This window comes from Cyanistes caeruleus, chromosome 5 (genome assembly GCF_971803275.1).
Source record: "Cyanistes caeruleus chromosome 5, bCyaCae1.hap1.1, whole genome shotgun sequence".
In the NCBI taxonomy this organism is placed as follows: Eukaryota; Metazoa; Chordata; class Aves; order Passeriformes; family Paridae; genus Cyanistes; species Cyanistes caeruleus.
The window spans coordinates 46,654,572-46,674,898 of record NC_141705.1 but is presented as its reverse complement, the minus strand read 5'-3'; the positions used below and the strand labels follow the sequence as shown (position 1 = coordinate 46,674,898).

Below are 20,327 nucleotides of genomic sequence, written 5' to 3'. Positions count from 1 at the left end.
CAGCAGAGTGGAATGGATGTTATGACAGAAAAAAAGATTAGAATCACAGTGTTCAAAATCCATATGACTTGACTAAAATTTTTAGCTAAAATTGAAGGTCAGAAGGTTTCACTTATAAAGAATGTTGCAGATCCTTTTAAAGAGAAATATTTGATTCTAAAATACAAATAATTGATTCTAAAAATCATTGTATTAATTAGTCCCCTAAAGAAACTTTCTTTACTACTAACCTTTGACCCTTTGGGGCCTCTAGATCCAGGTTCACCTGTTTTCCCCTGTTTGAAGTGAGATAGCAGAAAAATGGTAGAGAAATGGGAGTGCAGAGAAAAAGAAATTAGTAACAACTAACTACAGTTTGGAACAGAAGAAATACTTTATATTTCTATTACCAAGATAATGAATCCTTAAAGGCATTTAATTTAATAGCACCCAGATTAATATATTCTTTAACACCAGAGTGCAATGGTTACAGATTCCTCTTTTCCAAAGCAAAAACAGTATTGGCATTAGTAAAGATAGGCATCATTATCACTGATTTTCAGGAATGAACTATGCCATTCCATTACTCCTGAGAAATGATAGCCGAGTGATAGAGAAGATAGTTAAATAGTCTAACATAAGGAAATTAAAATAAAGTGTTGCCACAACTTCTTTTCCCAACAGTTCTGGTGAATACAAACTAACTGTCCAAGGAGCAAAAAATTAACCTTATTGTTTTCAAAATGCACTAGGAAAGAAAAACTTGACAGTATCAACACCAGGGGAAATATTAAGACAATACTAAAATGTAGTTAGACCGATCTCTTTCTTAGAGAGTTAGAAAACAGCATGCAAAATGGATTTTCTCTGCATTCAATAGCTACAGTGGTCAAAGAGTTCAAACTTTGATGCTGAAAGTTAGGGACCTGGAGGTCACTACTTCAGCTGGAATGAATTAGGCCAATTCCAGGACAGTGTACGTAGGTAGTGTCTTTACTTTGCAGACCAAATAAGAGTCCATTCAGACTGCAGCTTCACAGCTGGGAACACAAAACTGCCATTGTCTTCTGGACTCAAGTAGAGCATTTGACAGCATTTTCATTTAAAAGCTCACTCACCAAGTTCTGTTCTACTTTTCAGCAGGCAAAGACGTGTCCATAGGTGTAAAACTGACAAAACATTCCCAGTGTAAAAATCAGACTGACCTTTGGTCCAGGGATTCCAGGTTCACCTCGCTCACCCTTCCCAACAGGGCCTGCCTCTCCTCGGTCACCCTATTGCAACAGACACACAGATATCATAAAATACTGGGCAGTCTTTAGCACACACTCAGCAGGATCAAAGAAACCAAGCCAACAGAAGAAACTGTGGTTTAGTCCACCTGTATTTTCAGAAGCAGCTGCACAGTATCAAAGTTCTACTTCCTGCACACACTTTCAAGACATTTTCCTAAAATGCCCCACATTTATGAAAATAGTTTCTTCAGTCATGCCTATTCTGCCTCTTGAACCAAAGTTGGGGATTCTAACATGAAAAAAGATGACTTATTAATTAAAGTCATGATGTAACATCTGCATTCACATTTTTTGAGGGTACCAATATGAATATCTATATATCTATCTCCTAGTACTGGTCCATGACTTCACATTTTCTCCAATAGTAGCCTCAGTCTCTTCTCCTTGCTGAGGGAAGTTGAATTTGACATCAGCTCAAGGAGCTTCACACCAGAGCACTGGCCCTTACCTTTGTTCCTGGTAGCCCTGGCAACCCAGGTTCTCCTTGTGGACCAATGAAACCTGGTTCACCCTTTAAAAATAAAATATGAGAAGATTGCTTATTCAGCAGTGTGCAATTATAATAACATGAGTTTATTTACAGTATTTTCCCCTGTACTGCTTACAGCTCTCCAGCTGTGATGCAACAATTACACAGAAGTACTTTTTGTCATGGGCATCAATTCCTGTAGCAAGCCACCACGCAGCAGATGAGATGCAAATGAAGCAGAAGGTGTCAAACATGGAGTTTATGAGGTTAAGGAGTGTTAATATGCAACCTAGTCTGTCATGTAACGCATCAAACTAACATCCAAGCAAGTCTGAAGGCGGGAGGAGAGAACTGAGTGTTCCTAAATTTAAGAAGGGAGAGTTCATTTCAGTCACGTGTTTTGAGGTGGTTTCCTATTGCAGCATGTGAATAGATGGGCAGAAATGGTGTGTGACAAAGCAGTGACAAATAGAGATGGTGCTGTTGTGATGTGTTGCACCTCCTTTCAAGTCAGAGACCTGCAGTACCATGGTACTTTCCCTCCTCATTCTGACAATAAAATACTTCAGTTTCCTGTGACCAGACAACTTCTCTGGCTGTGATCAGCTGGGAATGAGCCACTACTCTCCTCATTCTCTCTCTGTTCTGCCTCCTTTCTTCCCATTCATTTGTACAAACAGGACAGACAAATAGCAAGAATCAAGCAGAGTTGCAGCAGAAGCAGCACTGAGCAGAAGAGTAAGGCCATATTTTATTACCTATCTCCATGCCTGAAGAGAGGCAATGAAGAGATTAATAAGCCATATGCTTTCCTTCATACACTCTCCTGAACAAGGCTTCCTGCTATTTAATCTTGAATTTTTTTCAGATATATTTGAACCAAGAAGATACATCCGCAAGCTATTGTAAATTTTAAAATCCGCTTTGTAACCTAATTAATATTTATTTATTAGCCTTTTAGCAGTAGCTCTGAACTTAATGACTAAAAATTACCCATCAAATGCCTCCTAAAATAGCTAAAAGTCAGATAGATCCTTACCCCGTAGTGATATCCTTACTGATAATATACAGAAACAGTGCATATAAGCAGCTGAATAATATTTCTCTTCATCTCTTCCCCTCTTTAGAAACACAGGTATGCTGCACGTGGTGAGCAAATTAGGAAGTATTCTTGCACATTCATCTGTGCTCTCATCAGCAATCCATCATTAACAGTTCAAAGCCAAAGAAATCCTCCCTGTGGTTATATGAAGAACGACAGCAAACTCTCAGAGACCTCCATTTAGATTATAAAAAAATACAAGTAAATAATGAACTTTCTCATATGAAGTTCCAGCTGGCCACGGTTCAAAATATGGTAAAGAAATAAACTGAGACAAACATGTCACAGAGAGGCATGTGGGTTTTTGGTTTTTTTTCTCTCAAAAGAAAAAAAAACTTAAGAGTTTATATAAGTCTTCATATTAGTACACACCAGCAAGAGTAACGTAAGGTTGTCACTGCAGATGGAAGCACTTAGATGTCAGTGAATGAAGAACAATGCAGCTTCAATCATTTATTTTAGAATTAGAGGGTACTCAATAGCCCCATGTTGTTTTAATACTGAATTTGCCCGGGCTAATTTTTTTGGCCAGCTTATTATGACTTCAGGCAGAAAAAAAATGCAGAGACTACATGATTCTTTTCAGTGGTAAGGCTTAGAAGTGCCACTCAAAGGTTAATCAGTTTTTGAGTCAAATTCTTCTCTTTGCTGAGGACTATACCACTTGCATACCACAAGAAAACTTCTGGCCAAAGTCCAAGAAGAAGCCCCACCTTCCCCCAAAGTCTCTAAAGAGAGAAGAAAAAGATGCTTTTCAAAAGCTAGTGGAATTGATAATGGAATAAGCTGGTGGCTTAATTAGCATAAGTAGAATACAGGTCTTATATGGCACCGAGCTTTAAAATGTTTTGAGATGTGGAGTGGAAGAAGTGGTGTGTCAGCAGAGACCAGGAACTGACTGGGTGAGCAGCAGCTCTGCTGGGACAGACGCAGCAGTTACGGTGGATGCCAAGCTGAACATGATCCAACAGTGTATTCTTATCACACATGAAACAAACTGCAGTAGCTAAAACCTGGCTACATTAGGAAAAACATGCAATTCTCCCTCTATCCACTGCTAGAGAGGATAAGTAGATTAAAAAACAGATCTGATTTGCCATCTGAACTAAGCTTCTAAGTAGAAAGACGTGTTTGAATGATTTGAAACTAAGCCATGTCTTCTCTAATATTTCAAATCTCTTGAGTGTAATCACAGCATAAGGCATTAAGTAAAACGTTCACTGGGTATACTTCTGCATCCTGCCATAATATTGACGACTTCATGCTTTATGCTATCTTTTATGCCACTCAGACAGCAAAAAACCAACCAAACTAAAAAGGAATCTATCAAAATTGGCACTGCCAGTGTTGTGTCAAATGTAAAAACAACAGTCTACTCTCAGTAAGGCATGCTGGTGACCAGGTTATGCAAAGGCTAGGGAAAGACCTTTATGATTAGTCCATGACACAAACAAGATTCCAGAGCTGTACAGGAATGAGGTTAGAAAATCAAGAACTAAGGGCTTTAGCGTATTCTGTACATATATGACATGTTTGATTTAGCTGGCACATAGCTGCAGGAAAGCAAGAGTTAGGGCTTGCTTGGGAGAACACTGTGCTTTGACAAGACTGCAGCTCTGGTTCTTAAGTTCACTGAAGCACCTCCTGTTCTTAAGCCTCTTGCTTAAATGAACTCAGAATTTGTTCTAACTACCATGAAATGCTGAGAGGAACGCAAGGGATCAGAGTAATCAAGACCTATAATACTTTTCCATTTCAAACATCTCACTACATAAGCTTTATCCAGTTAGGATGTACAGCAATCTTCTTTGCCTGCTAAAGCTGGGGCAGGGAACACAGAAACTGAAATACTGCAATCTGAAATACTGTTTGGCAGCTGTACTGCCATCAGGAAATGATGACTCTGTCTTCAGTTTAACCCTCTGGCATAGTTATGAAATCACTGCTTAGAAACCACCACACTGCACAAGATGTCAACAAGGCAAATTTCAGCAAACTTCATCCACTGCTAGACTTGGAGCAATTTGTATTATTCACAACACAGGCAACTTGGTATTAAAAAAAATAAATTAACAAGCTTGCGAATTTCTTCTAGTCTACATAACTGATGTGTTTTGATACTAAGAACCATTTTTAATGCCTTTATGTGTTAATATTTTAAAAGACTAACTCCATGCATGTTCATTTTCATTCTCAAGTATTTGCTGACTGTGGAAATACTAGTGGGTCAGATAAAAAATTATATACTACCATTCACAACCATTGTTTATGTTCATTTTCATTTCTTATAACAATCTGAAGCAGAAAAGGGCCCTAAAATGCTGTAAACCTGGTTTAATGTGAGCTCAATCAGAATTTAGTATTAAAAAGTCACCTAATTTGCTTCAGAGGATAGTCAGATTTTTATGAGGATTATTATCTAGACATAATTAGAACTGGTTTTCATGAGGATCAAAGCTTTTATGGGCTGAAGCAGAGGCTAGCTTTGCTATTAGAGGTTAACCCTAAGCAGCACTTTAGTTCACTGTCATCTTTAAGTTTTACAAAATCCTTAATTGCCTAAAACTTGAACTTTTGCTTGAAAAAGGTACAGCAGTTGAAATACCATTTTCCCTGCTGGTTTCTGTTTTAAACATCATTAATTTGGCAAATGTTTATTAACAATGCAGTTCTAATATCATATTTGGTCAGAATTAGCCTCCATTGCACAGCTGGGACACACACCACCATCACTATTTGAAATTTTGTCTCACAGACACACCTAGTCCTCTCCCAGTGCCTGAAATACAAAGCTTTATGCTGATGCAAACAGCCAGCAGAGAACAGCAGTTGCTGTGTACATGGTTTTCCCACAGAAAGTCCTTCCTCCTTTAATCATTCTTCTAATGACTATACCACACATTTTCCCATCCAATCAATGAATGCCTAAAAAAGAAACCTGTGCTGCAGAAAAGCATTCAAACCACAATTTTCCTATAACAATGAAATAAAATTCTCCTCCATTTCTGAAATTACCATCCTACCTGTAAGTCTCATGGTTACCTTACTGTATTCCAGCTACATCAGATTATTACAGTATTTTTTCTCTATGCTACAGAAATGTGACTTAATCAACCTTTAGACCATGAATCTGAAAGGAGAATGTAATTTCAGTCCTTATTCTTATCTAGTGCTATGCACTAGAATTAGCCAGAGAAATTTAGATGTCTAACTCTGACCTTTATCACATTGTTCACTGGTCCTGTAGTGTTCAATGCTGGCCCCATTGCCAAGACCATGGTAGTTCTGTGCCTGGGCTGACTGGCAGGTCTGCACCAAGGCAGGACACACAAAAACACCTTTCCCTGCCATTCTCTTGGGAACCTAAATGTACTAAGATCAAGACTCCTGCAGTTGGCATATCACATCAAAGCATCCTGAATTTCTGTGGAGGATTCTGGAAAGAGGGATGCACTCCACCTTTTCCATCAACAGAAAACCTAGTGGTGTGGGCTGGAGGAAAACCACAACCATGCTTGAACACACAGCTTTGGACGGGCTTGGAGATTCCAGACTCCTGCCTGCAGGTCTAGTGGACCTCCAAAAACTCCTGTCTAGAATGGGCCACCATGCAAATTCTTCAAGAGTCACAGACTTTGAGAGATCCCAAAGTTCATTTCTCATGGGGACTGATGTGGGAGGGTTCTCATTTTAATCACATCGAGAGACCAGTGGTTGTTTGTCTTCAGTGTTGCACTGGCTCATTTATGAGCATATTTAAAACAAAAAGAGTATGATGCCCTTTCCTCGCCTAACTCCTGCAAAGGTGAGGACATATTGAAGAGCTATCAAAGAAGACCCCAAACCTAGATGCAAGACAATTTGAAGAACAGCCATGAAGCTGTAACAAATTTGCTTTGGTTCATGGGTACCTGTGTTGATTTTCTGAAAGTTGCCATCTGCTGTCCTAAAAGACTTTGTTTTTGAGGTTGCTCTCTAACCAAAACACTGCAACTCCTCCATTCTGGAAAGGAGCGAGGGCCAAATTCTCAGCATCCTGTAACAGAGCAATCCATGGTGCTCTACTATGGAGCTGCACTTGCTCATGCCCTCCCTCTGTCTGCAATTTTTGCAGAAAAGTGAAGCAATTTCTCAGAAACTCAGCTGGCCTTAGACTATACAAGTCAGTACTTTGTCACTGTGAAGGGCATTAGAGAGACTTTATATATAGCCTGATGTCCATGGGAATTTTCCTCTCAGGATGCCTACAGTATTCAGCTCCTAAGAAGGAAATGAACAAGGTACAGGGAAATCTGATAAAAAAAAATAGCTCTAACCCCATTTTATAAGGTCTTTCTTAAGGCTTTTCATATCACTTTAGAATTGGCTCCAGAAATTGCCAGTTAAAAACAGGTTGTCTGGCTCACTCATCGCATTTGAAACAATATCTTTACTCCCTAATCATTCTCTAAACTTAGAAAAACAATTGTGGTTTAGAATTTCCAAATGCGTATTTAGACTTTATGATTCATTTGGAGTTAGGGAAGTAAAACCTGGCTGAAGAACCTGGCTGAAACCCTGAGGTTTCACAGCAAGCCTCACTTTGTATGATATATATTGCTTTTTAGTGAGCCTAATTTTCTTCTTGCTTTTAAGTTCTGTCTGCTTAGAAAGTATGTTGCTTTGGGAGAGTGCTATCAGAACCAGTAATGATTCTGATTAATTCTGCACTCATTAATCATGTAAGAGACTTCTTATGTTAAGGCTAATTATAATTCAAGTCAGCATGGTAACTGTTTTTGAGGATAGAATAAAAACACTTGTTGTAATGAGCACCTAATTTTTAATTCTTTCCTATGACCAAACTGCTAAATGATGGCCCCAAATTGTTTCTGTTAAAAAAGATTTACATGACAAATCTAAGGAATTTTGTTGCTCTTCTGAAAGGTAAGGAGCTCTACTGCATGCCCTCATTTCTGACCTTACAAAAATTTGTATTTGAGAAATAATTTCAGATTACTGATGTCAAGTCCTCTTTGTGAATTACAAAATACTTGTTTTCTGAATACAGTATGATGTTGGATTCTGACATTAGTCAACTGTTTTCTTAATTTTTGATTTGCGCTTTTTTTTGTACAATAAAAAATTAAGCTATGCTATAAAACATATGCTGTGAAGTAGTTCTTTTAAGCTCAGTCTTTCAGCTATTAATAGCTTTAGAGGAAACAACATTCTGTGCTTCAGTTCCTTATGTTTCAGCTTTTTCCAGGACAGAAAATAAGAGATTTGGAGGAGAGAGTTTCTGAGAAATTAATAAGCACTCGAAGTATTTATCTTGAAGGACACCCAAGTAAGCACCTATGACACACGCATATTGTCCAATGATAATGATGATTTCATTTTCTGGCCTTGATTCTCACAATTAGTTCTGAGAAATTACATGTCTACCCTGTGCAACTGATTACTGCCATAATATATGGAAAGTAGCCAGCTAGGAATCAATGAACACAGCTAGATGTGTGATATACAGATGTATGTTTGTATACCTGCTTCCATTATGGAAAGCAAATACCCAAAACACATTGCACTTTTGTTGTGTAATGCATTTTACCTAACCATGCACAGAGATACTTCTGAAACCCAGCCTATCAAAGGTGGGTACTAAGTCCTATTTTTTTAGATCAGCTCCCATTTACACACAGAACCTGCAGAGAGGGGGGAAAAAGAGAGACAGAGAGATCCTGCAGGTTTTCTGTGAACACTACCAAGGAATAAAAACAGGAAGAAGAATGGAAATACAGAAAAGGAAAAATTCATTAGGAAAATGTGAACAGCCTTCCTAAGAACTCCTGGGAGAAGAGGGGAATTTACCAAACTTTTCTATAGGCGGTACATGGCATTGACTCCAAACCAAAATCCTTAGAACTACCATTCACTTCAGATTTTCTTTCATTTTGCTGCCAGATGGTAAGAGCAGCACTTAAAACACATATGCTTCAACAACAGTTGCTCTCTTTTCTACAAGAGTTTAAATAGGAGACTAACTTCTATGCATTCAGCTGGAAAATTCTCATTTCCTCCAAAATTTCTCTTTTCTAACAGAACTAACTGGCTGAAAGTATTATCAAGTTCTTCTAGATCTTAAAAAAATATGTTCCATGGAGCAGAGAGTCATTTAGTCTTTAGAGGGTAAAATCTCTGAATAGGTATACAAAAAAAAAAAAAAAAAAAAAAGAAATTTAGGTACAGAAAAAATCAGAAGCACTTTTGTTTTCATAAAAACAAAAATAAAAGGATATAAAATTGATTCAAACTCCCATATCCTTTTCCAGGTTTTTCTGAATCCTTGCTCAGGCATGGTCCCAGGGAAGTCAGTCCAAAGTAACTGTATAGAAAGCTGCAAGATACTGCATTCTGGCAAGTCTATTGCCAGTCTATTGAATCAGCCACTTCCACTGAATTTTAAAACACAAAAAGCTTTTCATACTTCCCAAAAGCAGAAGGGCTAAGTAGCCTTTCTCTCCTCATGTCACACCACTCAACGGTTCAGTTTTCTTGAAGACGATAAAATAAAAATTTAAATGTGCTCGTAAGCTTCGGTTCAGTATTTGTTTTAAAAACGGAGGGACAAATGCCAGAAATACCACAGCAAATCCAGATCCTGCAAAAAGTGCTGTTACTGAGAAGAGGCTTGTGTTTTGTGAAGGCTTCTCACTGCAGTGAAGAAATTGAGGACCGTACAGGCCAAATTCCGGAAAATGGAGCACAACGGTTTTGAGAGATGTCTGACATTACAGCGAACGAGGGCATGTGTGATTTTCCATTACAGGAAGCAAGTGCTGCTTTGTAGGTATCTTCCTGCAACAGTTACGAGGTAAAACAGACACATGAAGTTTGTGTTTCACAGACAGGCTTCTGTGTCAGGATAGTAGAGCGATGAGTTAATATTCTGAGTTTAGGTGGAACACATTCAGGGCTCATTAAGTTTCCAGCCATTCCAAAACAGCAACAGGTGCTTGAGAAACTTTTCTCCAGTATGTCACAGACGGCTTCTTCACTGTCTTGGAAATAACTGACTGTGCTTGTCTTTCCTCCATGGCACCAACTGACAAAGGGGAGAACGAAAAGGAACAGGAAGATCTCCCAAAACATCCGCATGTGCAAAGTGAATCGGTCTAGAAAAGTCAGCAATAAGAAACCCTGCTGCATACCCTGAATTCAGATATGATACTTGCATGTCTGTCCAATGTTGCCACTCATTCAGACTGCAGTATCACATTCAGCCAAATCTTTACAGGTTCCAAGGAACATTGATTAATTAATTTGAAATGGCATTAGAAGAAGCTGAAAGTTTCTCAGTGGTAAGTATTCATTAATCCTTTACATATGTTGAAGCCTGTTCAACCATAGGAAGAAAGATGAGTTGTAGCTGGAGAGATCTGGTCCAGTGACTGGCACAGCACTTTTGCTCACACAGGTTGGTTTACCTTTTGTGAAGAGTGCTGTGCATGTGCACAGTAACCTAAAACATTTCATAATACAGCCTGCCACTTCACAAGGAAGCAATTTTAAGTTCAACTAACAGATTTAAGGAAAAGGGGACTTAATATTTAACATTTAAGAACTACATCCAGGAATTTTCAATGTGTAGAATAAACCTGTATCTTGATCTTTCCCTTATCTCTCACAAAGTTTGGAAAAAGCCTGAAAAATCCCTGGCAACAGCTACTGGGCTGGCACACAAATGCATGAGAATAGTATAACCTGTTTGTTAGGAAAAAATTTTCCTTGTGGAAAGTTACGTTTTGTAACAAGATCTTTGATGTTGCAATGACATTGTGAGAGGTTTCTGCCACGTCTTTTTGTTACACCACTACTGCATATCACTATTAAGACAGAATAGCAAAGATGTTATCTTGGAGAGTTTTATAAAGTCCACAAGAGAACAGAACCCAAAATCCCAGAACAGAATTGTAATAAACAACAAGAATCACTCAAGAAAGAAAGGAAAGGGAGAAGAGAAAGAGAAGGAGGGGGGGAGAGGGGGGGAAGGAAGGAGGGAGGGAGGGAGGGAGGGAGGGAGGGAGGGAGGGAGGGAGGGAGGGAGGGAGGGAGGGAGGGAGGGAGGCAGGAAGGCAGGCAGGAAGGCAGGCAGGAAGGCAGGCAGGAAGGAAGGAAGGCAGGAAAGAAGGAAGGCAGGAAGGAAGGAAGGCAGGAAGGCAGGAAGGCAGGAAGGAAGGCAGGAAGGAAGGCAGGAAGGAAGGCAGGAAGGCAGGAAGGAAGGCAGGAAGGCAGGCAGGAAGGCAGGAAGGAAGGAAGGCAGGAAGGCAGGAAGGAAGGAAGGCAGGAAGGAAGGAAGGAAGGAAGGCAGGCAGGAAGGAAGGAAGGAAGGCAGGAAGGAAGGAAGGCAGGAAGGAAGGAAGGAAGGAAGGAAGGAAGGAAGGAAGGAAGGAAGGAAGGAAGGAAGGAAGGAAGGAAGGCAGGAAGGAAGGAAGGCAGGAAGGAAGGAAGGAAGGAAGGAAGGAAGGAAGGCAGGAAGGCAGGAAGGCAGGAAGGCAGGAAGGAAGGAAGGAAGGCAGGAAGGCAGGAAGGAAGGCAGGAAGGAAGGCAGGAAGGCAGGAAGGAAGGCAGGAAGGCAGGAAGGAAGGAAGGAAGGCAGGAAGGAAGGCAGGAAGGCAGGAAGGAAGGCAGGAAGGCAGGCAGGAAGGAAGGCAGGAAGGCAGGCAGGAAGGCAGGCAGGAAGGAAGGCAGGAAGGAAGGCAGGAAGGAAGGCAGGCAGGAAGGCAGGAAGGAAGGCAGGAAGGATGGAAGGAAGGAAGGAAGGAAGGAAGGAAGGAAGGAAGGAAGGAAGGAAGGAAGGAAGGAAGGAAGGAAGGAAGGAAGGAAGGAAGGAAGGAAGGAAGGAAGGAAGGAAGGAAGGAAGGAAGGAAGGAAGGAAGGAAGGAAGGAAGGAAGGAAGGCAGGAAGGAAGGCAGGAAGGCAGGAAGGAAGGAAGGAAGGAAGGCAGGAAGGCAGGAAGGCAGGAAGGCAGGAAGGAAGGCAGGAAGGCAGGAAGGCAGGCAGGAAGGCAGGCAGGAAGGCAGGCAGGAAGGCAGGCAGGAAGGCAGGCAGGAAGGCAGGCAGGAAGGCAGGCAGGAAGGAAGGCAGGAAGGAAGGCAGGAAGGAAGGCAGGAAGGAAGGCAGGAAGGAAGGAAGGAAGGAAGGAAGGAAGGAAGGAAGGAAGGAAGGAAGGAAGGAAGGAAGGAAGGAAGGAAGGAAGGAAGGAAGGAAGGAAGGAAGGAAGGAAGGAAGGAAGGAAGGAAGGAAGGAAGGAAGGAAGGAAGGAAGGAAGGAAGGAAGGAAGGAAGGAAGGAAGGGTTGCTGCTCCAAGTAAGATTCCTCTTGGTTTTGTACAAGATGACAGCACTAACTGACTCCATGTCCAGACAATTGAGTTTCCACCACACTGAAGTTTCTCATCCTGTCACTGCTATTTCAAAGTAGGTTTTGATCAACACCAGATCACTGGAAATTTGTTTCTCTATGAGATAACACTGATGTTGTTTTTGGAAATCAACATAGTGATCTTACCATGGTGGTATATAAATATTTTCTATAAGAGAGGGTAAAAAAAGGGGCAAAACTACTACTTTTCCTCTGCTGATGAGTGCCCATATTCCTAACCCCAGCTGTTCCCTGGTTTCTGCTACCACTCCTCATGCCAGAGACATAGCCTCAGTGACTCAGAAGAATCTAGTGGTTTTTCCTACAGACTGCTTAATAAATCAGAGCTTAAAAATGCCTTAAAATGAACAGCAACCATCCTGCAAGTCTGGCGTCACGAAATACGCTTTTGTCCTGTGCACCTTCTGCTTCCCTGTCACCATCCAGGTTGCAGGTAGCCACCTCAATGCAGAATTGCACTAGATGAAATTTCTTCACTGAGACACCACCAGTCTCCCTCTGGACTGGATTTTAAACAGGAGAAAGTCTTTTCCTAAATGATTAATATTTGACCGAATTATTCCATTTTGCTCTGCAGGCAACCGCACTGTTTTTCCACTGTATCCTCTCAATTTGGAAACAAATTTTCACTGGGCAAAACTCCCACACTTCATCCGTTTTTCACTTCACATTTCGTCTTTCGGGTGATTCTGGAAGCTGAGCTGTTCTTACTGCCAACAAATGATTTTCCCACAGCAGCCACTCAGATGTAGACTTTTTTTTTATTTACTGGTTATATGCATGGACATGTGGTCTGCATGAACATGGAAACCCCAAAGACCAGCCACAGCTCTGGTTGCTTCTGGCAAGCATCTCTGGGATGAGTGCCTCAGGCAAGTGCCCCACTGACCTTCAACTGAGCTACCTCTTTGCTCACTGTTAAAGTAAACAGAATAGGGATTGCTGCCAGAGGCCCTTATAAAAATAGTTTAATCACACAAGACTCCTCTCCTGCATGATCTTCACTACTCAGTATAGCGTTTATTCTTGCAGAAAATGAACAACCTCCATGGGAACTATATTTTAAGCTTTTACAACACACAAAATTTAATACACACATTCGATTTTTTCCCATAATTCACTAGTAACACAGAAGGGACATTATGCTTCAATACTGTGGCAATTCACAGGTCCCTTGAGAAAATTACTGCAAATGCTACATTCCATGAGATAAATCCTGAATCCTACCACAATGAACAAGAGTTTGGTCTCTGACTTATCCTCCTTGTCATGGGGGAAATCCTACGAACTTTCTCCTTGAGACATACACAGGCCCATGCTGGAATGCAAAGAAAAAGTTACAAAGGTATTTTGTTTTCTGAAAGGACAGTTTTTGACACAAAGGAAAAGTGGCCATTCTGCTCTGTGCTCACTCAGGATATGTGAATCTGCTCACTCCGTGCAGAATGACACAGTTACAGCTCAAACTGTGCAAGCCTCTGCAGCTCCCAGTGCAATCACTTAAGCTAGAACTAAACCAACTATGTGTGTTTTGTATCAACTTACCTAAAGATTCCAGACAAACTGGAAGCCTGGGACCAAACCAGGTATTGTGTCAGACAAAGTAGCTAATTGTAGACAATTGTGTCAGACTGCAGCTAATACTGAACAGGATATTATTAAAACATTTTGACTTGTCAGTGGAAAGCACTGCTGTGTAATGGAGCACAAAGTATTTTTGTCAACAGAGCCAGGTCTCCATTGCCTGTGTATAATTAATACAGCTCTCTTGCTGGAGGCTTGGTTAATTCAGTAGAATATTGCTACTGGAAAGCACACATGGAAGTGGAAACCAAGTAAAACTTTGATGACAAGACTTTTCCATTAAAGAAAAGAAATCTAAAAACCTCTACTACTTTAGATTTTTAAAAGAAATAACTGGAATGTTCTGCTTCACATTTGAATGTAAGATACACTGTTTGCCTTCTCACAGACAGATAACCAAGATAACTTTTTCTCAAACCCAGTTTAATACCAGAAACACAGAAAAAGATGTAACACAAGTACATTCAGTCCATTTGAGCTATATTCTTGTATTTTCCCCCTTCTCTGTGGTCCCACCCAGTCCAACAGGTACTACAGTTTATTTACCTTTATTCCAGGGAGTCCAGGAAGCCCAGGAAGGCCTGGTTCACCCTACACAGGAAAATTACATAATATTACAGACATTATCCAGTTATGGTCACTATCCATTGAACAGCCCTGTAAATTCTGCAGCAAGATAAAAGAGCATGAATGATTGCTAGTCAGCTCCAGTAGGATTGTTTTTTTTCAAAATGAGTGACTTAAATGTACAATTAGTAAGAAACATATTAAGAACTTGGATATATTCTGGGAACCTTCAATGTGAAGATGATACACAGGCTGAAAATCCATGTCAGGAAAGCCAAATATGAACTCACATTAGCCTTCAGCAAAAGAGAAGAAAACAAGCAGCACTGGTTCATTTTACACATTGCCTTTTAAGTTCCATACTTATGACAGATGTTTAATTCTGTTCCATTTCCAGCTCTGAGCTAGATACTGTGCTCTGAGACTGTCTGATTTAGCTACAAAGCAATTCAGAAGAGACAATTCAAGCAGGACTGCCTAATTATGACTGGGCCATCAGTTTTATAGAGCTATCCACAGCATCATTTCAGAGCTGGTTCTTTATCTGTGAATATACATTGTGACATGAAGGATAGTGGGAATGTAACCTTTTACTGCTTTACCCGGAAAAACCTTGCTTATTTAAAATTGCAATGGAAAGACCTATAGAACTCTATTTGCAAGGTAATTTTGAAACAAGTATTGAAAACTGAATGCATTAATTTTGGAATTAGTCTAAGACAAGAATGACAACATTCTCACAAATGGTCATTTTGAGATGCTAAATGGAAAGATGTTGTCTAGGGAAATAAAGATGATGAAGAGAAAAAAAAAAAAGAGCAATAACATGTGAATAAAACATTATTTTAAAGGCTGGGGATTTTATTTTAATACAGAGATGGATTCCAACCAGCACCTTGGATCTGAATATTCCCTGAACTTTCTGGAAGCTCAGGTTTGAACTCTGAAGCCAACTTTACCTTTATAATGAATTGAGCTATATTCCAGATTTTTTACACTCATGAGCTTTACAGAAATCCAGACTTCAACTCTGCGGTTTGGGCTGATACCTATGGGCTTGCTATTAAAATATTTTATGTGCCTGTGTACACACACGCTTACGTACATCCCTACACTCAGGTACACACGTGTGCACACACACAAACACAAACACACCTACACATAATACAGCTGCTCATCAGACTGCACTACCCAGAGACACCTCTTTGAGGCACAGATATTAAATAGACTTGAAACACTCATAACAAGATTACACTCTGCCACAAAATGAAAAACACAGTAGAGAGCCTGCAAATCACTTTACCAAATGGAGTGATTTTGCAATGGTATAGAAGGATCTGATAACAGCTTCTTTGTCTGTTTTAGCTTGTCCAAAGTTCTAACTGTCCAAATGGCCTCAAAGCACAGGAAAGATTCCAGTCTCAAAACATTAACTATAAAATCAGAAGAAAGGATGCCATTTTCAATAGACACTTTTTGGTATGTTGACTATCACCTTCTAAAGCCGAAAATGGGTTACTACTCTTGCAAAAGAATAACGCTCCACTGCACTAACAAAACTTTGAACTCCAAACCCCTACTCTGTCTTCCCACTTTTTGCATGAGCAGCCATGCATACAGCACTAAAACCATCAACTTTTCCCATCTAATTGTGGAAGCACTCAATTTCATCTGTAAGCACAGAATTGGAATATTTATAATTGATATTATATTAGAGTTGCTGCAGCAGGTTACTCTTCAGTTTTGGGACAGAGCTAACCCTCACACACTCACACACAATAAAGAGAAAGGATCCACCAGAGCCAGTTCAGAGTCACAGTAATCTAAAACAATTCAAATACCCGTAAAAGATACAACAATATGAAACACAAGGAAATCAATCCTTATTTCTTAATTACAGCTAGCATTGTAGATGAATGTAGAGTGGTATTTTCTTTATTGGACCTTTTCTAATATAAAAATTCCAAGTATGACTTATGAGAAGAATGACTTCTAAGGAAGCCAAGGCTGTACACTAACTCTATTACATAATGGCAGAGCAGGTCCTTCTGCCCCCTCAGCACACAGTGTGTCCCACAACAGCCTTGTCAGACTGCTGAAATATTGTCATGTTTCATTTCATGTAAATAATATTTGGGTGGGCAGCTCAACACATATTTGCCCTCAGAAGATGGGTAAGGGACGACTAGAAGATGATGAAAAAGGAAAATAAAAGAAAAGAAACAGGAAGGAAATATGAATGGGACACAGAGAGGGGGAAAAGCACTGAGATGATGTAGATGGCAGAGATGTGACTCCAACTGGAGAAAGAGCCTCCCACAACCTCTGGTGGGGTGAAAAAGTCCCTGCTAAGCAGGGGTGCAGGGCAGCAGACATGGGGCACATGCTGACTGCACAGGGGTTATGGGAGCTGATGTTTGGGGCTGGAACACAAGTGAAATCATGAGGTGAATGGAAGGAAGACACTAAGCCCCTCTTTGGTGTGAAAAAGAAGGTGAGAATATAGAAATTCTGAAGTGCATACTTCTCACTCATCCATGTTGTTTGAATTAGATCAAATCTGAGTGCCTGAGACTAAGAACCAGGAGCCTGCTGATAAATCACTGCTAGTTTTGCCTCCATGGCAGCCACTTAATGAGAGTCTGAATCTCCACAGGTGCTTAACTCCATTTTCTAGTTTATTTCCCAAGCAAAGCATACGCTGCAGAATGCACACACTGAATGATTCTGTGGATTAGATAGCTTTAAACTACACTTTGATTACCTTTCCTAATAAAATACTGCATTTACTAAAGAAATAATAGTCTTATTTAGTCACTGATGAGAGTTGTAATTTCTTAAATAAAAATACTTAAATTCTTATTTATATGTGGTTTGGAGTTTTGCTTAGTCACCAAAATACCTTGAGTATTAGAAAATGGTTGTCTTGCCATCTACTAGAATTTTAGCTCTTGGCTGTCTGTCTGGAGTATCTCAACTGGCAGAAGGACTCTGTTTGGCAGCAGTGCACAGTGGAAAATTTTCAGTGTTGTAAGAGGCAAGAACAGTGCCAATGGCTCCAGAGGGAAACCAAATACTGCAATGCACAAATCCAGTTCTCTCATTGTCTCTGTTCTCCCTGCACGACCTGCCCCCTGCTCTGACAAAAGGGAGCCGAGGGCACAGCACTGGCTGTGTTTGAAGTACTGTGGATTCAAAGAGCACACTCCCCAGCTCCACAGGGCTTCGTGCAGCACAGTTTTTGTAACTCCTGCAGGACCCGTCCTTGCAGAAGCAGCCTCAGCCACACAGCACCCAGGGGGATTTCTGAAGCTGGAAGGAGGAACAGAGCAGCATTACCTGGTCTGTGTCCTTCCAAACACACTACGTGCCACTGATGGTTTGATTCCCCTCACAGGCACTTGTGAATGGGATTCTAACCAGTATTTATTTTCTTCCTGATGAGATCTAACAGTGTACCACAGATTGAAGATTAATAGCCAAACATGCAGGGTTAGCTTGTGATCACTCAGGGAGCAGAGCCATTCTTTGTTAGTCTCACCAGTGGCAACGGGGTAAGCTTTTGATTCAAGAAGTGTGCTGTGGCTAGAAGGGAAGGTGGGTTAGTCAAAATTGCTTTTCATGTTAATTAGCATCATCATTCCTGTGCCTTTTTAACATACAAAATAAACATAGACAAAATGTGTACAGCCTTGGGCTGCTAATCTGTATTGCCACAGACTCATCCCAGTCCAGGTAAGTGCCACTGGTGACATGGATGTAATATCATTTATCCCAAACCCAGCAGAAAGGGAAAACTGAGCATTTCCAAGTAGTACCTTTTGCCCAGGCCGTCCGGATTCACCAGGTTCACCCTAAAAGAAAACATGAAAAACACGAGATCTGAGAAAATAAATTAAAGATGGAGCTGTGGAAAACCACTGATGATAGCCCAAATGTCTGTGACACCCTAAAGCAACATGGTACAACCACCCCTCTTCTCCTGCACAACCTCTTTAGAACTCCATTACCTTAATTCCAGCCGCAGAGGAGCCAGGGTCACCCTGATACAAAATCCACAAGAAATAATCATTCTTATTACATAAACAATCTTGCAGGAAACACATAAATCATGTAAGAGTATAGCAACATCATATAGCAAAATAACTGCATAGCAAGCCTGTTTTCTGTGCTGCTACATAGGCATTTAACTAATTAATTACATCCGTGTGATTCGGAAAAGGAACAGTATTGCTTTCAAGACCATGTAGAGAGAGATTAAGCTTCATTCACCCAAACATCTATTACACTTAACCTCAAATTTCACAACTAATAATAAATAAATAATAAATTAATAAAAATAAATAAATAACAATAAATAAATAATAAAATGCAGATGCTGTATAAATGTACTTCACACAGCCAGAATACGGGACACACTTTGACATCTCTAAATTGCTGATCTGCGTTAAAAAGAATTCACTGTTATTTACAAAGGATATGAGCGAGCATTTGACCTAATTTTATGGATGGCAAGTGTCAGGACTCAACTGATCGCAGGGCAATATGGGCATTCTCGTGGATGCAAGCTCACCCTCAAGGCTAATGAAGTAGAAAAGCAACAGGTGAAGCTGTACTAGGCTTCCCAGAGAGATTATAAACTTACCATTTACTTGTTGGAGAACTATCTATCTGAACAACAATCTCAATTCATACTCATAAAAGATTATATTCTTAAATCACATATGAGCGGATCAAGATTATGTTACCAGCATACATCATGTAAGTAAGCAAATAAGGTTCTTAGGACTTTCATCTATGATAGTAAGCATCACTGCAAATGAAGTATTATTTAAAATAACTCCAAAAATCAAGTAACTTGACTATTAAATCTAATGCCTATTTTTAATTGCTGATTTTAGAATATGCCTTAAAATCCTTGTGCTCTTCAAAGTACAGATTTACTGTACTCAAATAATAGCTCCTGAGGGATTTCCATGCACTCCTTACCAGCTTGATAAATCCATTAAAAACTTCTCCTCGCACTGAAATATTATAAGTTGGTTAAGCATTACACATGCAGGGTATAAGAAAAAGTGCTTATGCTTCTGCCCAAGTGTAGTCACTAAAAGAAATTATTTTAGAAGCCTATGAGTTCAAAAATGATGGCCAGAAGAGATCAATATGTCTGACCCTTTCTCATGTGCAACACAGCCTTTACCCTGACTGCTAGAGACTGGCTTGTTTAAAGAAACTACACTGAGAACACCAGCTCAATTTTCTGAGTGTGAGTCTCACAAAAAAGAAAACTCAGGAAAACAAAATTTTTGACAATATCTATTTTTTGGTGATTTCTACAACATCTTGATACTTTGCAACAATGAACTAAGAAGGTATAAAGTGCGGTTATTGTTGATGTCACTTGGAATAAAGATTTAAAGTGTGCTTATTGTCAACTCTTGATTTTCCAGCTTCCAATTTTGGAGGGAAGTTGCCAATCAGGATACCGTAATTTTTGTCCTGTATTGGTTTGGTCCCACTCTTCAATGGAAACACAGAAAGGGAAAATTTGAAGGGTAAATCAGAAAAAATGGCTATAGTTCAAAGGGGCATTTCCCACTGGAAGGTTGTGACCAAAGCTTCTGTATGATGCAAATTTCCACGAAGAGGAGTGCTAGCTAGAACCATGCTGATATATTCTGTACTAGAGCTACTGCTGTATAAAGTAAGAAATCTTATGCTTAGCTGGATAGAATAATGAAAATTTTTCTGCTGTTCATAAAAATGAACTCAACCAAATCACTCACCTTTAAAAAAAGCCCAGCTCAAAATGTGTTTTTCTTTTGAACAAATGATTATTTTCATTAGCTGGTTACACTATAAACATGCCTAACATGCCATTTTCTTCTCTTCTAAGAAGTGGTGTTAC

General features: G+C 40.0%; 1 protein-coding gene across 1 annotated transcript in view; it reads right to left on the bottom strand.

Annotated features, from left to right (window-relative positions):
* The window catches only part of COL25A1 (collagen type XXV alpha 1 chain), a 295,280-nt gene that overhangs the window by 36,144 nt on the left and 238,809 nt on the right, over positions 1-20,327 (bottom strand). Inside the window, exons 14-19 of the mRNA XM_086888426.1 lie at positions 18,430-18,462; positions 18,238-18,273; positions 14,399-14,443; positions 1,723-1,785; positions 1,185-1,253; positions 231-275 (exon numbers count right to left, since the gene is read on the bottom strand). Coding sequence (XP_086744552.1) covers positions 231-275; positions 1,185-1,253; positions 1,723-1,785; positions 14,399-14,443; positions 18,238-18,273; positions 18,430-18,462 — 291 coding nt within the window. The remainder of the gene's footprint in view (positions 1-230; positions 276-1,184; positions 1,254-1,722; positions 1,786-14,398; positions 14,444-18,237; positions 18,274-18,429; positions 18,463-20,327) is intronic.